General features: G+C 43.9%; 1 protein-coding gene across 1 annotated transcript in view; it reads left to right on the top strand.

The window, feature by feature from the left end:
• ZMYM3 (zinc finger MYM-type containing 3) overlaps window positions 1-16,051 on the top strand; it is a 100,158-nt gene that overhangs the window by 21,876 nt on the left and 62,231 nt on the right. Inside the window, exon 3 of the mRNA XM_068247511.1 lies at window positions 5,307-5,353. Within this exon, the coding sequence (XP_068103612.1) occupies window positions 5,307-5,353 (47 nt within the window). The remainder of the gene's footprint in view (window positions 1-5,306; window positions 5,354-16,051) is intronic.

Below are 16,051 nucleotides of genomic sequence, written 5' to 3'. Positions count from 1 at the left end.
AAATGATGAAAGGTACTTTTTTTTTTTTTTTTTTTTTTTCCTGCAATTCCACTAGATGTCAGAAGTGTACTACACTAGTAGAGCAAGCAATTTTACATATTTTGTATAGCATCTAGAAAGTTTGGGCAACCTTGTTTTAATCATCATGATTTTCCTGTATAAATCGTTGGTTGTTTTTACGATAAAAGAATGTCAGTTAACCACTTCAAAACTGAGGAGTTTTACCCCTTGAGCACCAGAGCACTTTTCACCTTTCAGTGCTCCTTCCATTCATTCGTTATAACTTAAATAATTACTTCTCACAATGAAATGAACTATATCTTGTTCTTTTCACCACCAATTAGGCTTTCTTTAGGTGGGACATTATGCCAAGAATTATTTTATTCTAAATGTGTTTTAATGGAAAAATAGGAAAAAATGTGGGGAAAAAATTATTTTTCAGTTTTCGGCCCTTATAGTTTTTAAATAATGCATGCTACTGTAGTTAAAACCCATGAAATGTATTTGCCCTTTTGTCCCGGTTATAAAACCGTTTAAATTATGTCCCTATCACAATGTTTGGCGCTAATGTTTTATTTGGAACCGCCAATGTTTTATTTGGAAATAAAGGTGCATTTTTTTTCAGTTTTGCATCTAGTAGAAGCAGCTGATCATTGGCGGGGGGGGGGCTTAGATCAACGAGCGGGAAAGGTTTTTCCCGTTCATTGATCTCCGGACAGCGGCGAGAGCGGCGGATTTCTCCGTCCCTGGGGGTGAAAGGATGGAAAAAGGGACGGAGAAATCCGCACCGCTGGGGGTAAAGTGGTAAAATATATCATATAGTAGACACACAGTGACATTTGAGAAGTGAAATTACTTTTATTGGATTTAGAGAAAGTGTGCAATAATTGTTTAAAATTAGGCAGGTGCATAAATTATGATTCTAATGCCGGGCATGCACAGCGTCGAGGGAGGCTTATCAATCGAGCCTGATGGCTCGATTGATATCTGACGTGTCCGATCACCGCAGGGATCGATTCCGCGCTCGATACCCGCGGGCGGACAATAGTGGCGAATCGAGCAGAAGATAAGAAGCGCTCGTCAGGGACGAGCGGGAGTCGATCCGGCGGCTAATCAGCCGCCGTATCGACCCGTGTATGCCCAGCACAAAACCTTTAGAACTAATTATTGGAACTCAAATTGGCTTGGTAAGCTCAGTGACCCCTGACCTACATACACAGGTGAATCCAATTATAAAAAAGAGTATTTAAGGGATTCAATAGTAAGTTTCCCTCTTTTTTTTTTTTTTTTTTTTTTTTTTTTTTTTTTAAGTAGCAACATGGGGGTCTCAAAACAACTCCCAAATGACCTGAAGACAGATTGTTCACCATCATGCTTTAGGGGAAAGATGCAGAAAGCTGTCTCAGAGATTTCAGATTTCTGTTTCCACAGTTAGGAACATATTGCGTAAATGGAAGACCACAGGCACTGTTCAAGTTAAGTCTCGAAGTGGCAGACCAAGAAAATTCTCAGATAAACAGAAGCGACGAATGGTGAAAACAGTCAGTCAACCCACAGACCAGCACCAAAGACCTACATCATCTTGCTTGCAGATGGAGTCAATGTGCATCATTAACCATTCTGCGCACTTTACACAAGGAGATGCTGTATGCAGAGAAAGCCTTTTCTCTGCCCACAGCACAAACAGAACCGCTTGAGGTATGCTAAAGCACATTTGGACAAGCCAGCTACATTTTGGAATAAGGTGCTGTGGACTGATGAAACTGAAATGGAGTTATTTGGGCATAACAAGGGGTGTTATGCATGGAGGAAAAACACAGCATTCCAAGAAAAACACATGCTACCTACAGTAAAATATGGTGGTGGTTTCATCATGCTGTGGGGCTGTGTGGCCAGTGCAGGGACTGTGAATCTTGTCAACGTTGAGGGACGCATGGATTCCACTCAGTATCAGCAGATTCTGGAGACCAATATCCAGGAATTGATGACAAAGCTGAGGCTGGTGCGGGGCTGGATCTTTCAACAAGACAACGACCCTAAACACTGCTCAAAATCCACTAAGGCATTCATGCAGAGGAACAAGTACAATGTTCTGGAATGGCCGTCTCAGTTCCTAGACCTGAATATAATTGAAAATCTGTGGTGTGAGTTAGAGAGCTGTCCATGCTCGGAAGCCATCAAACTTGAATGAACTAGAGATGTTTTGTAAAGAGGAATGGTCCAAAATACCTCCAAGCAGAATCCAGACTCTCATTGGGGCCTACAAGACGTGTTTAGAGGCTGTAATTTCTGCAAAAGGAGGATCTACTAAATATTTCTTTACTTTTTTTTGTGGTGCCCAACTTTGTGCACCTGCCTAATTTTGTTTAACCACTTCGCATCCAGACCTTGTTTTCCCCTTATTGACCAGAGCAGTTTTGACACTTTAGTGGTGTCACTTTTTAATCAGCAATAACTTCATCTGTACTCGTGCCACTTAAATTATCTATATATCGTTTTTTTTCAAGACAAACTAAGCTTTCATTGGGGTTATTTGGTACAAAGTAAAATGTTCCTCTCTATGTATTTTAATGGGAAAAAGTGAGAATTTTTAAAAAATGCATTGTTTCTCAATTTTGACCAATTCCTGTTTGGAAATAAAAAGTGCGATTGACATAAAAACTGTGCCGCCAGTTAAAGTCGCCCCAGTATAGATATCCAGATGTGTCCCCAGTATCGTCGCCTCCCCCAGTATAGTCAGATGTGTCCCCAATATCAGCCCCCCTAGCATAGCCACATGTGTTCCCTGCGTTTGACAGCCCCAGAATAGATTGACAGACGCACCCCCAGGAATAGTGCCCCTCTTTATAGCCATATGTGTCCCCGGATCAGGATTAACCCCATTATGGCCAGATGTACCCCCAGGATTAGTGCTGCCCCCCCCCCCATTACAGCCAAATGTGCCCCCAGTATATTACTGCCCCCCAGTTGCCCAGATGCACCAAATTAGTAACCCCCCTCCCCTTAGTCAATTAGATGCCCCCCAACAAATATCTAAACCTCCCCCCTTTTATTTATGCTGCCCCCCGCATGAGGCAGCCCCCTCCGTGCAGAAATCCTAAAAAAAATCACCCAGCAAGCAGCCTCACTCACCTACCTCGATCCTGCGACTGTCCTGAAGCCCGATCCTCTGTTCTCCGCTCTGCAGTCAGCCGCATATTGCCGGTAACCCGGGTCCCGGCTTGATGACATCAAGCCGGGACCCGGGTTTCCGGCAATATGCGGCTGATTGCAGAGCGGTGATCGGAGGATCAGGCTTCAGGATCGTTGCAGGAACGAGGTAGGTGAGTGAGGCTCCTTGCTGGATGATTTTTTTTTAACTCTTTGTGCGCCGAGGGGGACAGATGAAGGATCGCTGCAGTTCACTACTGCAGCGATCATTCATGGGAGGGGGGTGGACTAATTGGCCAAAAGGGAACATGTTCCCTTCCACCAATTAGTATTGCAGCTGACAGTGCCGGAAGGTGCGCTCTGAAGCGCACCCGACCGTGCACAGCAGGGCTGCAGCCAGGTCAGTATATCTACGTCGCTGTGGCTTGGAGGATGCCACAGCTGACGTAGATATACTGTAGCGGTGGGGAAAGTGGTTAAACAATTTTTGCACACTTTCTGTAAATCCAATAAACCTTAATTTCACTTCTCAAATCACTGTGTGTGTCTCCTATATGATATATTTAACTGACATTTTTTTTTTTATCGTAACAACCAACAATTTATACAGGTAAATCATGAAGATTAACAAGGTTGCTCACACTTTTGCATCCCACTAGCATTGTTGCATTGATTGGGACAGCACTGCATGGCGCACAACATTCTGCAGCGGTGCTTTTTTAGAATGCACTGCTGCACAACGCTCAATTATGCGAATCAGACAGTGCTTGATTTCCCTTTGTGTCGCACACTGATACCAGTTGCTGAAATCTGCTCAGTAACACGTCTCCAGGCCCAAACTTTTCAACTCTTCTCTCATATCAGCGCTTTGCTGATTGGCAGAGATTAGAAAATGTCTGAAAAGGGGTTTGCCCCGGCTATCCTTTAAGAGTCTTTGGATGTGACTGCAGTTGGATAACCACTCATTTTATTAATCTCTTGGCAAGCCTGCTGTGTTTTTTAATAAGACCCACGTGATGGTTGCAAAGTTTTGCTGCCTAATAGCAGAAACTTAAAAAAAATCAGTCTAGGTGTGCCTGATCTCTTAACCACTTCTCTACCACATGTTTTTTACGCTTCAAAAGCTCTACCCATTCATTCGGTAATAACTTTATTGCAAATTATCACACTGAAATGATCTAGGTATTTTTTGCGGGACAAACAAGGCTTTCGGCAGTACTTTATGTTAATATTATTATTTTATATTCATTTGACAGGAAAGAAGAAAAAAATGAGAATTCACCGTTTCTCAGCTCCCAGTCATTTGTAGTTTAAAAATAAAATGTGCTATTGTAGATAAGACACATTTTATTTGCCTGTTTGTCCCAGTTATTACAATGTTTAACCTCCCTAGCGGTATTGACAATTATACAAAACATGCTGTGAACAGTATAAACGTGCATACACATCAATACACTCCTGAACTGTATACTAGACCCTTGCTTGACACATTTTGGCAAGTTACAGGGAAAGAAAGTTACAAAAAATTAATTTGATCACTTTTTGCACAGAAATCCTGGGGAAATTGAACGCAAGGGAGGTTTTAAATTGTCTCTAGTACAATGTATGGCTATTTTATTTTGGGTTATGCGTGAAGGAGTTAAATAATGAAAATATATTTAATTTTTCTATGGTAATTGTAATATGGTGTATTTTTAAGTAGGTTTACTTTTTGGATACAAGATGCTGCTATACTGTTTTCTAAAAATAGAAAACAGAACCAAGTGTTTGTGTTTACAGGTGTTTAAAAGTGTGGCAGAAGTTGCTAAGTGGTTAATATCCATACAGATGCTCAATCAGTGTTGTTGAAATAATTGTCTTGGACAGCAGTTTAGGAACAGCTGCTGCTGTACAGGTAAGCTTGTTCTGCTCTGTGAAGAGGGGGAAGGAGGTAAGACAAGTGAGTGACACCTGTAGCCGAAGCTCATTTGTCATGACTGGTCACTAACAGCACAATGGAAACGCACACTATCAAAAACTATAAAATAAAGGTTTTGGCTGGAGTGGGCTTTCTTTTAGCTGATGGAGAAGGAAGGGGCTATGATGGTAGGCAAAAATTGCACTTGCATGCCTATTGCAATGTTGAATATTCTAAATGTGGTCAACTTACTTCATAGGTGAAAATCAAGAGTCAAAGGAATCTGAATCTGAAAAGGCTGTAGTGGTGAGTATCCTTTTGGGGTCTTTAATTTTTGGCATGTTCAGTTTTACTCTTGCTGTAAGGAAGGCAGTGAACCTGTGTCCAAATTGTCCACCATTGATTGATTCTCTGCCTCTGATACTTTTAGCCATAGACTCTGAACAAGCATGCAGGTCATAAGGTTGACGGAAGTTTTACTAGATTTGCAGTATGCTTCTTTCAGGTGTGTGTGATTCAGATAATCCTGATGCATGAAAAATTAGCAGAATAGCCTAGCTCCAGGTATTGTTTAAAAGAATCACTTTAGGTGTCCTTTTACATATAGATTATATTGCATATTCCATCCTGAGAATTTTGTATTGATTTTGATGAATTTTTTTGTCAAGTTGTCTTCCTTTTATAAATTGTGAAATTCCTCTAGACAGACAACTTGCTAAATATGCTTGTTTGAGATGTTTAACTTCTTTCTACTGTAGCTCTGTTTTGGGGCTCTAAAATAAGTTACATGCCTCTTAAGTGGTTGGTTGCTTTCTTGTCTCTAAAATCATCTTTCTTCAATCATTTGAAGTATACCTAAGATGCCCAGTGTAACTTGGGTTTTTTCCAGTCCACTGTAGTCCCTCAGATCCCTCGCTGTTCTGGTCTGATCCATTCAGCAGCTGTGCCCCTCTGAAAGCTGGCTGACTGAGCCAGCCATTGGCTACTGCACACATGTGGCCAGGGACACCCCTCCTTAATTGTGCTTCCGTAGCCGGATGTGTTTCGGTGCAATAGCAGTTTTTACAAACTGTAAGCTAAGAACATGGCTGGCTACACGAGTGCAATCAAGGAGGCATGTGGCCTAAGGCTGCGCATGCAGGAGACAGCTGCTGAATGGATTGTCACAGAATGTCAGCACAGGACCAGAAGCACTATAGGGGAGCTAGAAGAAGCCGTAAGTTACACTGGGCACCTTAGGGCTTCTTAAAGCGGACCCAAGCCAAACATTTTTTTAATACAAAATATTTAGTTTCACCACTCTGACACATACAAAGATAAATAAACACTCCTTCAAGCCTATGAGCATTTCAGTGCATGCTTTTCACCCTTCTCTTTGCATAACTAGGGTTATACAGGTGGCAGCCATTAGCAATTCCTCCTTTGCTGGACACCATCTACTCCACCAGTTTGCCGGATTATTTTCCGGCAATATGAAAGGAAGGGAGGGGTTCCTCCAATAAATGTAAAATATTTTAGATTTGTCATCATGCAGCTGAAAAAAGGCTGCTATTATATTATTATAATTTAGAAAATAGATTTTCTTTCTGAAATTTTGTATTTTTAGTTTGGGTCCACTTTAAGGTTTCCGTTAAGATTTTTGTGTGCTGTTATTTTGAAAGCGTTTTGTTTTTTGTTGTGTTCAGCCTTGCACTTGGATATACATTAGTCTTATTCATACCAAAAGCAGTGCTCGCTGCTCTGCACTGCCTCTGACCGTTCATTCCCCGGGCTCCCACTCCCATCAGTGCTGTTTATCTGCCGCTACAGTATTACTCCCAAAAGAAGACCTACCCTGAAAATAAGCCCTAGTGTTACCTTACAGCTGCTGCAGACTTGTTCTTCTAGGGACAGATTAGTTAGGCTCTTGGCTGCTTAGCTTGCTCCTGGCTGATTGTTATTGCTTTTATAGCACCCTAGCTCTTTTCAGAGCTCATCCTGTACTTTTTTTTTCTGTGTGTCAAACTGACACTTTTGTTGCATGCACAGCCTTGCTAATTGATATTGTGTGTGCCACTGCCAGCAGCCCAGAACATTCAGTGACTACCTGTGTGTGACAGGGAGCTGCACATTGTACTACCCAGTACTGCATATACCCCAGTACCTGTTGTGTTTACTTAACCCACCTCATCACTGCATATACCTAGCTTTGTGTTGAGTGAACCCAGCTCACTGCATCTAACTACCTGTTGTGTTGAGTGAACCCACCTGGCCACCTCACTGCATCTAACTACCTGTTGTGTTGAGTGAGAACCCACCTCACTGCATATACCTAGCATCCCCCCGAGATGGACAAAATGGAAAAACCAGGTAGAGGAAGAGGTAGAGGCAGAGGCAGACCCAGAGGAAGGCCACCAGGCACCGGCAGGTCTGTGGCTGTGTGAGGTGGTGTTGCTGTGATTTCGTGCGAACCTGGCCCAAAATACAGTGCTCAGAAGAAGGCACGTGCCATCACTTCCCAAAATCGTGAGGAGGTGCTTGAGTATTTAACACAGAACACCTCATCTTCCGCAGCCACCAGCGCTACAACAAGCACCATATCCGCTGCATTTGACACTTCGCAGGAGAGAAATCACTGATTCCCAGCCACTACTGCAACAACAACAAGAAGGCGCAGGTACACCACCTCATACGTCTGAGTTAGGTGGCGATAGTATGGAGGAGGGGGATGATGAACCACCTGAAGTTGGTGCAGTTGAGGAGGTGTCGGAGGAAAGCGCAGCTGGCCAGGAGGATTATGATGACGATTATACGGATACCACATATGTTCCCGGTAGAGGAGATGACCAGGGGGACAGTTCAAAGGAGGAGTCAGAGAGGAGTGGGAGGAGACGACTCCATGATAGAAGCAGAGCGAGCTCGTCCTCAGAAACAGCTGGGGGCACTGTCCGGCGCCATGTATCGCCAGCTATGGCCAGCCAGCCAACATGCCCTTCAACGTCAGCTGCTGATGCCACCGTAGCGCCATCACCCCAGGGGGGCTCAGCGGTTTGGAAATTTTTTTCACGTGTGTGTCTCAGATCGGAGCAAAGCCATCTGTTGTCTCTGCCAGCAAAAATTGAGCTGTGGAAAGGCCAACTCTCACGTAGGGACAAGTGCCTTACGAAGGCACCTGGAGAGAAGGCACAAACAGCTATGGCAAGAACACCTGAGGAAAAGCAGCACCCCTCAAAAGACAAGCCACCCTCCTTCTCTTCTTCCTCCTTCAGGTGCATCGTCTTCATCCACTTTCTCCCTTGCACCTTCACAGCCACCCTCCTACACACCGCCTCTTCCCTTCAGCGGTTCCTTCTCCTCTGCTCACAGAAGTTCCCAGCTGTCCGTGAAGGAAGTATTTGAGCGTAAGAAGCAAATGTCTGCCAGTCACCCTCTTGCCCGGCGTCTGACAGCTGGCGTGGCGGAACTATTAGCTCACCAGCTATTACCATACAAGCTGGTGGAGTCGGAGGCTTTCCGTAAGTTTGTGGCCATTGGTACACCGCAGTGGAAGATACCAGGCCGCAATTATTTTTCACAAAAGGCCATACCCAAACTGTACCGTGCAGTTGAGAGGCAAGTGGTGTCATCTCTGGCACACAGCGTTGGGTCAAGGGTCCACCTGACCACGGATGCCTGGTCTGCCAAGCACGGGCAGGGCCACTACATTACATACACCGCCCATTGGGTCAACCTGGTGACCGATGGCAGCAAGCAGGGAGTACGTGGCTGCGCAGCGGACCGACTTGTCACACCTCCACGGCTTGCAGGCAGGCCTCCAGCCACCTCCTCTCCACCTGCTACCACCGCTTCGCTGTCGTCGTCCTCCTTCTCCTTGGCTGGTGCCGCGATCTCCTCTCCAGCTACACAGCCCCAGCACCCCAGGGCCTATGCTGCATGCCAGGTACGACGGTGTCACGCAGTGTTAGACATGTCTTGCCTGAAAGCGGAGAGTCACACTGGAGCAGCTCTCCTGGCTGCTCTTAACAAACAGGTGGAGCAATGGCTGACCCCGCACAAGCTTGAGATCGGCAACGTGGTGTGTGACAACAGCAGCAATCTCATTGCTGCGTTGAATTTGGGAAAGCTGACACACATACCCTGCATGGCACATGTGCTGAATCTGGTCGTGCAAAGATTTGTGTCCAAGTACCCAGGCTTAGAGGACGTCCTGAAGCAGGCCAGGAAGTTGTGTGGGCATTTCAGGCGCTCTTACAAGGCCATGGCACGCTTTCCGGACATTCAGCGTAGAAACAACTTGCCGGTGAGACGCCTGATTTGCGATAGCCCGACTCGCTGGAATTCCACCCTGCTGATGTTCTCTCGCCTGCTAGACCAGGAGAAAGCCGTCACCCAGTACCTGTATCATTACAGTACAAGGACACAATCTGGGAGGATGGGGATGTTGTGGCCCAACAACTGGACACTGATGCGAAATGCATGCAGGGTCATGGAGCCATTTGAGGTGACCAAACTGGTGAGTCGCGCTGAGGGCACCATCAGCGACTTGATCCCCTACTCCTACTTCCTGTGTGTAGAGTGGTGGATACAGCTGTGGAGGAGCGTGAACGAGAAGAGTTACGGCAGCAGGAGTCGTGGGAGCCATTTACACCTGAACCCGATGTTCCCACAACACCTGCGGCAGCACAGAGGGGGGAGGAGGAGGAGGAAGAAGAGGAGTCGTGTGGGGAAGGAGAGGAGTCAGACTCTGATGATGATGAAGGTGTTTCTGTGGAGGAGGAAGAGGCGGCGGAAGAACAACCGCAGAAGCTGTCACAGGGGGCTTCTGCTGCTCCACGTTCCCGTGGTATTGTTCGTGGCTGGGGGGAGGAAGAGGAGTTGCGTCCCGTCATTGAGGAAGAGCAAGAGGAGATGGAGAGAACGTCTGCATCCAGCTTTGTGCAAATGGCCTCTTTCATGTTGTCCACCCTGTTGATGGACCCCCGTATAAAAAAACTCAAGGCGAATGACCTGTACTGGGTGGCCACGCTACTAGACCCTCGGTACAGGCACAAAGTGGCGGACCTGTTAACAACTCAACAGAAGGCGGAAAGGATGCAGCACTTGCAGAACAAGCTGTCGATGATACTTTACAATGCGTTTTAAGGGTGATGTGGCTGCACAACGCAATCAAGGTACCACTGGCAGTAACCCTCCTCCTCCCAAGTCCACGCAGGCAAGGACCGGACGCTCCAGCGATCTCAAGGTGATGTCGGACATGCGGACATTCTTTAGTCCAACTCCTCGCCATAGACCTTCCAGATCCACCCTCCACCAACGCCTGGACCGGCAGGTAGCCGACTACCTGGCCTTGAGTGTGGATGTAGACACTGCGAAAAGCGACGATGAACCCTTGGACTACTGGTTGCGCAGGCTTGACCTGTGGCCAGAGCTGTCCCAATTTGCCATACAACTTCTCTCTTGCCCTGCCGCAAGCGTCCTGTCAGAAAGGACCTTCAGTGCAGCTGGAGGCATAGTTACTGAGAAGAGAAGTCGCTTAAGTCACGACAGTGTTCAGTACCTGACCTTTATCAAAATGAATGAGGAATGGATCCCGGAGGGCTACTGCACGACCGAAGACTAAGTCAGTCCCCACACACAGCATCTCTGCCTGCAGGCCGCTTGCCTTCTCCGCCACCACCAACAGGGTCCAGGACTCTAGGCGGATTCCTGAATTGCTACACTCATTTTTCTGGTGCGTGTATATGCCTGCCTAATTTTTCTGGCTGCACTGCGGGCGGCTGCAACAAAACAACAAAAAGGCATGTACATGTGCCCATCCCCCTTCGTGATCATTACCTTGCCGCGGTGAAGGGGGCTTGCGTATCACAATGAAGCAATGACCACCGGCTATTTGAGTGTCTCGGGTGGGGGTGGCACACAAAAAAGATAATAAGGTCGTTGCTTCATTGTGGTCAGACCAAATTTGATCAGCTGGACAGTCACTGTTGTTTTGTCATTGAGCTACCACAGCCCGGCGACCATATGGGCTTGAAAAACGCCACGGCATACACTCTGGCTACGGTGCGCACCAGTCCAGCACGGTCGTCACTACGCAAACAGCTGTTTGCGGTGCGTTACACAGTGAGTTTGGTGTGTCAGTGTGAAGCAGAACTCTAATTACACTCCCTGATTGATGTATACCCATGCAAGATGTTTGAAAGCACGTTAGGCCTGCAATTTAGCATTCAATGTGATTTCTGCCCTTAAAACGCTGCTTTGTGTCAAATCCAGATTTTTCCCCGGGACTTTGGGCATGTACCCCACTCCGCCATGCCCCCCCCCCCCCCCCCCCCTCCAGGTGTTAGACCCCTTGAAACATCTTTTCCATCACTTTTGTGGCCAGCATAATTTTTTTTATATTTTTCAAAGTTCGCCTCCCCATTGAAATCTATTGCAGTTCGCGAACTTTTACGCGAACCGAACCTTCCGCGAAGGTTCGCGAACCGAAAATCGGAGGTTCACGACATCTCTAGTCTTTAGCCCACAGTTTGAGGCTAAATACTGATGTCATTTCTTCCCTTAACTTTTTTTTTTTTTTCGTTTCTCCTCCAATCGCTGAATCACCTCAGCCTTGCTTATAAACACAAGTGAGCAGACGATCATGCTTCAGCTAGGCAGGGAAATAAAGGGAAATGGAGGAATATATGATAGATAAAAAGAACCCCCAGCATGCAACTGAATGGCAATGACTATTAATGAGCTTGTTCTCCTAAGGTATGTGATAACTCCAAACCGTAACAGCAGAAAAAGTTTTGAATGCAGGATTGTCATCTTTATCACTTAATACACTCAGACCAGTTCCTGATGAAATTTGATTTTTATGGTGACAATCCTGCTTTAAGTTAGGACACTGAACATTGAGAGATGGTTTAAAGCCCCATCTTCAGGAAGAAATCTAAAATACCATCTAATAGGAGAGGTTGAGAAATGATATGAAATCCAGGAGCCAGCAGGAATCTTTTTTAATAAAATTTACCAAATTTTTTTTATAAAATCTTCAAGTGAGTGTTATGATTGAGGACATTGTTCCCCTCCTTACCTCTGCCATCAGTAGCTGGTCAGTTGTGTGCCATGCGATCATCTCTCCTCCTCTTTCGATCTGTCTATCGTATAAGTGCATGCTGTCTGTGTATACCCGGTCGATGTATCAGTACATCACTCATTCACTGCAGTACACCATCCAGGAACAAGCCTACTCCTGGTGGGGGAGATTAATAGGGTGTGTCTTCACACCTTTAGTTTACTTTTTGCAAACCAGGTGTTTTAGTAGTCTGCAAAGCTTTGACCTAGTCACTTTTTTTTTTTTTTTAAGTCCAGGGGGCGCTATTACACCGTGAGTTTACTTATTTCCATAGCAGCAGTTCCTATTTGGTGGGTGGATTCTATCACTGGGCACCCACTTACTTTTCACCCTACTGCATTGTGTGATTTCTTGTGGATCTACTGTTTCATGTGGAATGAATTTAGCAAAACGCCTTGAATGCTGCAGTGCCACCTCTATTTCTTCTGATTGGATAATCACTTCTACATGTGATTGTGGCTGAGCGTGCAGCTAGGTGTCTGCCTGCCATTGATTTGTGAATGTGAGTGTCCATCTACCTAGTCCTGCTCTGTCCGTTTTGCCGGATGCCAGAAGAGTGCTAACTTTCTCTTCCTTCGATCAATCCTTCTTTTTTTTTTTTTTTTTTTTCCCACTTCCTTTTAGGATTGCTTTAAAGGGAACCTGAAGCGAGTAAAATTATTTAAAGTAAACACATGACGTAGCTGCAAATGAATATTCCATACTAACCTCACCATCCGTTCCTCTGAGAAGCTCACCATTTTCATCTTACAGTGATCCCTTCCAGTTCTGACAATATTTTGTCAGAACTGAAATATAATAGTTGCTGTCAGTTTTACATCAGCTGCTGTCAGTTACAACTGAATGTGCAAGGTAATGTCCATGTTTCCCTATGGCTCAAGTGGGTGATATTACAGTTTAAGTGTGCTGACCAGGAAGCTTTATGGGGTAATGGCCATTTTTAAACTGGAGGACAGAGAATTCCATTGATCACAGTAGACAAATGGGACGTAGGAGAGGAGAAAGAGATTGAGTAGACTACACAGGAGGTAAGCATGACCTGTGTATGGTTATTTTGACTTATTTTCATTTCAGGTTCTCTGAAGTATTTTAAAAAAAAGCCTAGGCCCTCTTTTTTTTTTTTTTTCTTTTTTCTTTTTTTTTCTTCATATACCAATTTAATAAAACAATGGTCAATAAGGTTTACCCATATAGTACAAGTGTAGCCAGCCATGATTCTGATGGGATTTATTGTACTATTGTTTAGTTACAGAACCTCTTAGGTCATCCCAAACTGTAAGTAATGTCAAAGAATCACTTAAAGTAGACCTAAACTAAAAACTGGACATGCTTTGCAAAATGGTTAATATTAAATTTTAAAAATGAAATCCAGGTTTTTGTTTTATTTAAAGGATAAACACTTGACCACTGCAGGTTATTCCCCTTATGGACAAGAGCAATTTTCACATTTTCAGCACACTCCTCCCATTAATTTGCCAATAACTTTATCACTGATTACCACACCTAAATCACTAATCTTGCCATTGAATAGGCGTTTTGCAGGCATTAGGCTTTTTTTTTTTTTTTTGTACAAGTAATTCAGTAACTATGGTATCAAGGGAGGGGCAGAAAGAGGTTAATTTGATTTTTATGGATGTAGGTTTACTTTTAGTGCACTATTACATATTGTACACTAGATGGCAGATTCCAACATATAAAGCTGTATCACAGCTTTCTATGCAAATAGAAAGTGAAAGTTAGTGGGGTTTTTTTTTTTTTACAGACTTTAACCTCCCTGGCGGTGCATTTCTGTCTGGATCTATGGGTCTAAAAGCGGTACATTTTTTTTTCACAAATTTTAGGCCTCCAAACCTTAAGTTGTAACACGCCAAAATATATCAGAATAAAGGCCTGGTAGACATCCTGCGAATAAATAAGCCTGGAACACAAAATTGTTGAAATAATTACATTTATAAATAAACTTAAAACATAGTGAAAGTGTACGAATAAGGCACGAGACTATACAGTATGTACATATACAGGTAGTCCCTGGTTAACGAACGAGATGGGGACTGTAGGTTCGTTCTTAACCTGAATCTGTTCTTAAGTCGGAACATTGTGCCATCTCTGTCCCCTGTACCTCCTCTGTGCCTTCAGTGTTCTACCGCTGCCCCCCCCCCCCCCCCCCCCTCGTGTCACCTCTACCCTCTGTGCCTCCTTATACAAGTTTAAAAGCCATTTTTTCTTTGACATTTTTAAAATAGACTTTTGCCGTTGGATCGGTGGGTCGTTCGTAAGTCGGGGACTACCTGTATACCTAATACACCTCCTGTGTGTGGTGTATTTTGAAACCGGGAATGGCATAGAGGGCGACCTCACAATCGGGGCAGTAGAAGCGTGATTCCTTTCAGACTTTATTCACTTTAATTCAGTCTTAGGCGGCAGGCAGAATGTAGGCAAAATCCAGGCAGAGGTCGGTGCAGGTGGCAGACAGAGAGTAGTCAAAACCCAGACAGAGTAGTCAAAATCCAGGCAAAAATAAAATCTTCTATGAACTCACCATGCCTCTCAGTGAATACTTTGGGATGTCTTCTTTCCAAAATGGGGTCATTTGGGGGGTATTTATACTATCCTGGAATTTTAGCACCTCATGAAACATGACAGGTGGTCAGAAAAGTCAGAGATGCTTCAAAATGTGAAAATTCACTTTTGGCACCATAGTTTGTAAACGGTATAACTTTTACCCAAACCAATAAATATACCCTGAATGGATTTTTTTTTTTTATCAAAGACATGTAGCACAATAAATTTGGACAAAAATGTATACAGAAATTTTACTTTATTTGAAAAATGTCAGCACAGAAAGTAAAAAATTCTTTTTTGATGAATATAATAAAAACTAAAACTCGCAGCAGCAATCAAATAGCACCAAAAGAAAGCTGTATTAGTGACAAGAAAAGGAGGTAAAATTCATTTAGGTGGTAGGTTGTATGACCGAGCAATAAACCGTGAAGGCTGCAGTGGTCTGAATGGAGAAAAAGGCTCTGGTCCTTAAGGGGCGAAAAGACTGTGGTCCTCAAGTGGTTAAGGGCCCATTTCCACTTGTGTGGTGGGAATTGCCACAGGTAAAATTTGCATGCGGATGCGAATTTTCATGGGAATTTACATACGATTTTGCATGGATGACTATGTATGCGAATTTAACCATGGCAGTGCCTGTGTGCTTTTCCATTGTTTCTATGCAAAATTGTGTGCAAATTTGCATACCAAAACCGCAGGCGAATTTCCTATTAAATTGTATGCGAATCGCATAGCGGTATGCGAATTCTGATGGCTCTGCCGTGCAGATTTTTTTCTGCACAGAAAAACGCTCAGAAATCCTGACAAGTGGAAACCGTCCCATCCACTTGTATTGTCTATGCAAATCTGCATGCAGATTCGCTCTATTAGACATTCAGACTCTTAGATAAGCATAAACGACTGGAAAGAGTTTAATATTTTATTAGTAAGAAGCGTCAGATGCAAACCTATTGCTAATTGAAAGTAATAAAGCTGATGGTTAAAACATTTTTATAGAAATTTGTATTAATAAAAATACAATTTTAAATATGCGTCTGCAGATCAAAAGTTCAAAATTACCTTTTTACAGCTAGCTAAGAGATTTGTTTATAATTTCAATGAGCTAAGATGTACAGATGCACACACAAGGCCAAAATACAGATTGGATTGCAAAACAAAATAAGGGTTTTTTCCTATTTGAAAGTGATGAAATTACGACCTTTGTCTACTATAAAATAGTTTATAATTAAGTTTAATTGTAAAATAGCTATTACCGTATCTCGCGCCGTATAAGACGCTCCGGAATATGACGCACCCTGGTTTAGAGGGCAAAAACCAGGAAAAAAAATAAAATAAAAAATATATAT

Source organism: Hyperolius riggenbachi, chromosome 8 (genome assembly GCF_040937935.1).
Source record: "Hyperolius riggenbachi isolate aHypRig1 chromosome 8, aHypRig1.pri, whole genome shotgun sequence".
Lineage (NCBI taxonomy): Eukaryota > Metazoa > Chordata > Amphibia > Anura > Hyperoliidae > Hyperolius > Hyperolius riggenbachi.
The sequence above is the reverse complement of the archived record's forward strand: the minus strand, read 5'-3'. Positions and strand labels throughout refer to the sequence as shown.